General features: G+C 35.3%; 1 protein-coding gene across 1 annotated transcript; it reads left to right on the forward strand.

Annotated features, from left to right (window-relative positions):
• Positions 1-225: 225 nt before the first annotated feature.
• LOC113717240 (E3 ubiquitin ligase BIG BROTHER-related) lies at positions 226-7039 on the forward strand. Its single transcript, XM_027241960.2, has 7 exons — positions 226-708; positions 1783-2122; positions 2222-2271; positions 5246-5287; positions 5415-5536; positions 5972-6080; positions 6809-7039. Exons 1-7 carry the CDS (start codon positions 511-513, stop codon positions 6854-6856), a joined length of 909 nt encoding a protein of 302 aa, XP_027097761.1. The 5' UTR covers positions 226-510; the 3' UTR covers positions 6857-7039.
• The last annotated feature ends 521 nt before the right edge of the window (positions 7040-7560 follow it).

Below are 7560 nucleotides of genomic sequence, written 5' to 3' on the forward strand. Positions count from 1 at the left end.
ATTTATAATTAAGTTGTATCTAAACATATTTTTTCACGTGAATTATAAAATGGGGTTCTTATCAGTTTACCCACTTAAATTAGTCCAAGGATTTAAGTGATTAAAAGTTAATGTTAGAGACTAAACTGATAGTTAGGGTATAATTTAAGAGGATAAACCGATAAAAATTCTAATTATTATGCCTTCCCTGTACAAGAGTGGAAGAATTTCAAATTAAAGCATTTGAACAGCAGCGCACTAAAAGAATCAAACACCAAATCTCCACACTTCCTTTGGGCTTTTGTCTTTCTCATTTTTTGCTTCTCTCAGTTGCTTTTCCTTCTCTCTCTAATCATCCCTTTCTTCTACGTCTCCGATTTCTTCCTTTTCCATCTTATCCCTTCCCACTTTTCAGATTGGACGCTTTCTATATATAAACTATTTTTATTAACTAATTTCTATTTTTTCCCAATCATTGATAATAACTTTATTCTTCTCGTTTAATTTGAAGAATTTATCATTCCAATAATAATGGAGGATCGTAAATCCGAAAATAATTCCATCAACCAAGAAGAAAACCCTAGCACTATTCCAGTTAATAATTCTGCTGGTAACAGTAACAATAACGATACAGAACGAGGCGGCGGTGGCCGCCGGCAGAGAACGCCGTTCACCGACCTCAGTCAAGAAGACGCCGATCTTGCCCTAGCCCGGACTCTTCAAGAACAGGTACCAGAGATTGATTTTGATTAGAAAAGCAATTATCTTGGAACATTTATGCCTTTATATATTTGACGTTCAATTTTGCGAATTCCGGTATTTTTTTTAATATATGCACTGCTTTTAGAAGAGCTGTTTGGGTTACATGGTTTATGAGTTATTTTAGCTTTTAATGTTGATATTTAGGGCTTCTTTTTGTTATGGTTTATTGGTGGGTTGGGGGGAAGGGGGTTCTGGCAATTTGAAATTTGAATAGCACTTTGAGTTGGTGGCATTTTGGTCAGATGAGTTTGGAATATAGAGCTCTAATGGTGGTATATTTGTCTGTGTGTTTTGGTTTCGTGAGAATTCTTGAGAATATGTTACTTTTGATATTTTTACTGTACGTTTTTGTTTGGGCGGGGTTTATTGGTTTTATGGTGTTTGCGTATTGCTTCTATATTTAATGTTTATTTTTGCATAACGAAATATGCTTTTGGGGAAGTAATCTGTGGGGCATTGATGCTGTCAAGTTTAGATGTTTTGTAATTAAATTGTTTAAGAAGCGGGAAGGATTTAAAATCCAATTAGACTGTTAGTGTTTAAATGGCCTGTGAGGTCATCGTCCTAAATAGGAAAACAGACTTTCAATTAGAGTATGTCGAATGTGTCTTTCCCTACTATTAGCACTTAAGTCAGGAGGAACTTTGCTTTGAAGCACGAGTTTTTATGAAGTTTCATCAATCTATCGTACAACATTTTTTTGGGTTGTTGTTGTTGGGGGGGTGGGGGAGCAAAGATTTTGCAGGAATTGTTACAGAATATAAATTTCTGCTTGTGCTGTGTGCACTATTTCAATTCGGATCATTCTGACCGTTTCCTTATATTGTAGGTCAAATTAATCTTTCATTTTCATTACTAAAATGAATGAAATGTTTCCTTTTTTTTTTGTTAGTAACAAGATATTTTACATCTAAAACCAGATATCAACATCATTGAATCTTTAGAGTAAATGTTCCTCATGGGACATTGATCTTATATTTTAGTTGCTTATTGGTTTTGCTGTTTTGGGTTTATCAAACAAACTTACTGGTTATGCTACAGGAGAGAGCTTATATGATGTTAAGAATGAATGTTGGTGAGGGAAGTGATTATGGAAGTTGGGAAGGTGGGAGCTACGGGCATGTAGATGACGAGGATGATGATTTTGATGATCCCAGCGAAGAAGAATATGATGGCAGTGAAGTAGAAGAGGATGAAAATGAGGAAGAAGAAGATGCATTTGATGTTAATGCACAGGATGAGGAAGAGGAGGATGACAGCCAGAATGTTGAAATTGATCCATCTGCTTATTCAAGTGATGAAGCCTATGCTCGAGCATTGCAAGATGCGGAAGAAAGGGAAATGGCTGCTAGATTGCTGTCCATGGCTGGAATAAATGAAAGTAAGTGGCTTCATCAAATTTGTTCTTGCTTGGACATTTTTCTTTTCTTAGCAGTACTCTTTGGAAATTTGAGTTAATGAAGTTTCTGGTGATTGTTAGTGGTTATTGGTGAAGCTGATGATGAAGAAGAAGATGATGGTAATTCTCAGGTGATTATTTTTTTTCTTAACCAAAATAACAAAAAAGATCTGAGTGCTACAAGTTCTCTGATGGCTTAGTCTTCGATGATTTTGCTGCTGAGTTATCTCTGTACAATATTTATCAGTGTGTCAACTGCTTAGAAAGTTGTGTTGTTCATATCTGACATTTTTCTCCTTTAGTTGAAAGCATACTAGATGGCCATCAATTTAGCAAATTTTGTAATGTTCATGGGGAAAAATTATATAACTTTGAGATGCTGATGGATCTATGATAAGATTGTTGTTTACAACGGAATGGTAGACAGAATTCCCTATCTTTCCATTGCTGGAATTAAAACTTTTCCTTTTATGTTACGGATCTATGATAAGATTGTTGTTTACAACGGAATGGTAGACAGAATTCCCTATCTTTCCATTGCTGGAATTAAAACTTTTCCTTTTATGTTACGGCTGGTTGAGGGGGAAAGCAAAAGGCCAAAGAACGAGGCAAGATTTGGAGCTGCTCATACTCTAGGTCGTAGCTTTCAAGTTAGATTAATCTATTGCTATTTGAGGAGCTAGGTATTCGAGAAGTGAAAAGTTGCCGTTCAACATTAATTGTACAGCAAGAAATAGCTACACAGAATGTGATTCTATATTGGCATTTTAAGAGCTCACTCTTATTTGTTTATAAACTAACACTATGGTTGTACATGTTTTCAGTGTCATTAAGTTGTCAATCTCAGCTTATTGTGTACTCAATAAAGATTAAATGCTATTGTTATAGGAAATGTATTAATTTTACTTGACCTTAGTTGTATAAAAAGCATTTGAGCTCACTTTACAGTATACATGTGAAGCTTAAATACTTTAATAAATGATCAAGCTTGAGCAGCATAGTGTATGGATTGGCTCAGTTGAGTTGCCTACCTGCAAGTGAATGATCTGCATCGTTCTGAAGTGTGGTCATGTGTCAAACTTTGTGGTGTGAAGTGTCTTCGGATTAACAAGGTTGGATTGCTGCTCTATTTTTTAGTGCTTTAGTTATTTGACTTTAGGACTGGGATAACAAACTTCAACAAATTTTCTCGACTCTTAGAAACTTCTCTAACTTTTTTTTCCTTACACATTTAATCTTTCACTCTTGGTTTTCCCTTTTATTCACATGGTCTCAATCCCTCTCAAGGATATAAAAGATTTAGTTCTGAATGATAATTAGCTGATGATGTGCACCTGGTGAAGAAAGAAAAAGGTAAAGAAGAAGAATATATAGCATGTCGGAAGTGTTTTGAAATGATGAGGGCTAAACTTATGCATCACGTCTAGAAAAAGATTGAAGGAATCCTTAAACAGTTATGTTGGCCACATAATCTTTAAAGAAAAAGCGGAAATGGACTAAGGTCTTCGCTCACTGGCATTTCATAATTTTATTTTATTTTTTTATTTTACTTCTGGGCCTCAATCTCTGATATACTAGTGGATTGATATCAAAGTTCTTGGATTTGCAAGTGTGCTAATTTGGAACGAATAAGTAAATCCTTTTTTTTGGTGTGATTTTTAATCGATTATGTAAAATTGTTTATTATCTGCTGTAGAGAACCTCAGTCTTTTGAGTTTTGTTGAAATAAACAGATCATTGTAAGCACAGTTCAGAGTTCATAACAAATTTCAATTCTTAAACATTGTGCTGTTCAATAGGAATTTGAATTGCTTCGAACAAATATGAACTGCTGATTGCCAAGTCGTTGAAATTCGGGCTATGCAAATACGCCTACTTAACATTCTCCATCTGTCCATCATATAGATTTTCCTATTTATACATGAAGAGGATTAAAGAAAGAGCTGTCATACAGGGTTTGAACCTTTTTCATGGTTGCTTAGCCCGTTTTCATTATGGTGGATCTTTGCTTGTGCTCTCATTTGAATTAGATTCTTGTTCTGCATCTTTTGTGTTCTTTTGCATTTCTTAAACATCTAGGTTTGCTTATTTCTAGTATGCTTAATGCTATAGACCGATTTTAGTTCCCCCTTTACTTTCTATTGTTTAACTTATCCAACAAAATAGAAAGTGCCTTTCATCTACTTGTTAGAAGCAGAATTTTCTTTATGAGTGATGCAAGTGTTAAAATGAGATCTTTACTTTGCATTTACCCTTTGTGCTTTATGAATTAATAAGTTTCTGTCATCTCTTTGCAAATCCTGCCTTTGTAGTTTGTTTCATTATTTAGTCGTTTTTAAAATTTTTTCTAAGTCTTGATAATTACTACATATAGTAGTGTAATTTATGTGATCTACAAAATTCCTTTTATGTGCAGTTTCAAGGCATTTTCCAGGTCCTGATGTATTTTTTTTTGCTGCGTTTATTTATTTTTGCATGTTTAACACGCGTGCGCACATACACACATATATATCTGCATCTGTATGTATATGTATATGTTTGGGTGTGCGCTTTTGATTCTCCTACTATTGCAATTGCATAATGTTGCCTCAAATCTCGTCTGGGATTTCCAAATAGACGTATTTTCAGTGTAAACATTATTTTTTTTCCTTAAAACATCTCTCCTGGGCGGAGGCTGGAGTGCCTGGCTAAGAGACAAAAAGAAAAAAGCAAACCAATCAGGAAGTTTTGGTCAGACACACAAGCTACACCTGCTATGTTGATTCTTCAAAGTTTTGTTCTGCATGTGGTCAAGGGACATTTTTTTTATTCAAAATTCATGAGCATGGAACAAGAGTAGGGTTTTAGCTCTGAGTAGTTGGTCACATTTGCTTTCTTAAATGTTGTTAAGCCTAGTGAGCTTACGTAGTTTTACTTGTGCTTGAATGGAGTAGCTTGCAGTTAGTTTAACTGCACAATCGTTCAACCTTCTGATTCCTTCTTGAATACCATTTATGTAGTGCAGTCACCACTGAAATTCAAGCTTTTCTGGATACATGATTTCAAAGATTATGAGATTAAACTTTCTGGTGGATATCATGAATGATCAGCCTATTGGTTTTTCAGGATGCATGGGAAGAAGTTGATCCTGATGAGCTATCATATGAGGTGAATCTGGTGTTTGAAATTGGTTTCATTGGATTTTAGTATTTTACTGTTACAACAATGAGTATAGTGGTGGCTGTTGATGGGATCATACTTCTAACTTTTCTCATGTACTTTGTATTTATATTAGGAATTGCTTGCCTTGGGTGAGGTTGTTGGGACTGAGAGTAGGGGTCTTTCTGCCGACACAATTGCCTCTTTGCCAGCAATGAGCTATAAGTCTCAGTGCACAGAGGCTGGAAGCACTGATTCGTAAGTATGCATAACTGATGTGACATACTGGCATTTACCAACATTGTTGCGGATATACGAATGTCATCTATGGTTTTTAAAGTTATCCCTTCTGTATGTCTCTTACCATTTCAAATCTCCACCAAGCGTCAATATTAGAGATTTTATATTTACACCTTTATTGGATGGTATGTTGGGAAGGTCAGTGAAATTGGAATATAAGGCTGAAAAAGAAAAACAGCTAGAAAAAATTTCCATAGTGGATCAAATTAATTTTGGAACTAAGAAAGTGTTCATATTAGGACAAATCTATGGACTAGTGGTCTGATTGACTCTGAGTTCATTATTCCGAAGATATTCGATTTGTTGAAGTTTCACCAAATGCTTTGTGCTTTGTACTTTACATGTAACCAGTTATCATGTGGTAATTCAGGAATTGAAAATTTTTTCTTCCAGGTGTGTAATTTGTAGGTTGGACTATGAGGAAGGTGACAGATTGACAGTGCTTTCTTGCAAGCATTCTTACCACCCGGATTGTATAAACAATTGGTTAAAGATAAATAAGGTATGTTGGCCGGCTTGGTTATCAGTTTTTTGAGTTGCATCCAATGGGTATGTTGTTTGAACTTGACCTTTGTAAGAATTAACAGAACCTCAGGATTCTTTATACCTTGGTTAAGTAAAGAGAAGCACAGCATTTGTATTTTTACAGTGCCCTAAGGATCCAAAAGGGCAGGTGCAAAGGCAAAAGTTACATACCTGTTTTAGAAATTTTACAAGCCACAAAAGTGCTTGTAACTCTTATTGACAATAATAACATTTGATTGCTTAAACTTACTAATCTAGGCATGATACAAAATACCTAAAATGATACAAAATACTTAAAAGACTACTAAAGTGTTCATAGTCTTAGAACAAGAATAATTAAGTTGAAGTGTTACCAAGGACACTGACTTGAGAAGACTCCTGTTTTGATAGTAACCTGGATTTTTCTTCAAAGTGCTGTTATTGACATATTAATGACCTCATCCAACTCTCTGGTGTCTAAGTCCTGTTGTTCTACTGTTTTCACAATGTAGTCTGCTTTTCCCAATTGGTCTGTATTTCCTCCTCCAGACCATGCCATGTCCAACTTCATTTTCTTTTGTCATTTGACCCCAAAAAAAAATCAGCTTCCAAGTGTATGAATTAAGTTGGCTTCCAAGTTACATTTCTTCAACCATCAGCTTGATTCTTCTTGTTGCTGACTTTGAGGTTGTCTTTTTATGTTTTATTTCTTCTTTTTGGCTGTAGGTTTGTCCGGTCTGCAGCGCTGAGGTCTCCACTTCGGGAAACAGCTAGCAGGATCTGAATGCTTTTTTATTATAGAACAGGCCAATACTCTGCATAAATTTGCAGAAAGTGGAGTGATTTGTGATAATTACTGTTTTAAACATAAGCCTCCTTGTTGGCCTTAAGATCCTTGTATGTGCTTTTGTATCCATTGTTGATTCTGCAGAATATAATTAGCCACATTCGTTTTCACTTGCCTTTTTTGGGCAGCATTTCTGCTTCCGTTTTTCCCCCAACTGTTTTGGATTTTGGTTTTGTGTCTGGACTTATATTTTGATTTTGGTTTTGTGTCAGGACTTATATTTTGTTTAAAGTCAAGCAAAGAGTGCATAGTTCTCTTGACTATCCGTTGGACCAGCTCTTTCCGTCCGCTTGTACCCAAAAACAGCGACTTGCATCAATAAGGCATTCTACGCTGACAACTGTGAAAAAGTAGATTGTTCTTTTGCTGGAGATCTTGCTATTGCTAGAGTAGATGTGTCAAATCCTTTGCATTTGCAACTTAATGAATCAAGAACTTGCTAAAAAGAAAAAGTGGTTTACTCTACCAACCTACATTTTTGACACGTGATATTTAAAATGGAAGAGAGGATAATTTGGTAAAGAAGGGATACTAAAAGTTGCCTATTCCCCTCTAACACTGCTTTTGTTGAATTTTCAATTCTACATGCAAGGACCATCAACGGTATCTTACTTTTAAAGGTTATTTCAGT

Source organism: Coffea arabica, chromosome 11c, assembly GCF_036785885.1.
Source record: "Coffea arabica cultivar ET-39 chromosome 11c, Coffea Arabica ET-39 HiFi, whole genome shotgun sequence".
Taxonomy (NCBI): Eukaryota; Viridiplantae; Streptophyta; class Magnoliopsida; order Gentianales; family Rubiaceae; genus Coffea; species Coffea arabica.

Excerpts from the sequence above, each read along its gene's own strand:
- LOC113717240 (XM_027241960.2), top strand. The coding sequence starts at position 511 with ATGGAGGATCGTAAATCCGAAAATAATTCCATCAACCAAGAAGAAAAC. Across the intron at positions 2,123-2,221 it reads CATGGCTGGAATAAATGAAA|TGGTTATTGGTGAAGCTGAT; the intron begins GTAAGTGGCTTC and ends GGTGATTGTTAG. Across the intron at positions 5,288-5,414 it reads CTGATGAGCTATCATATGAG|GAATTGCTTGCCTTGGGTGA; the intron begins GTGAATCTGGTG and ends TATTTATATTAG.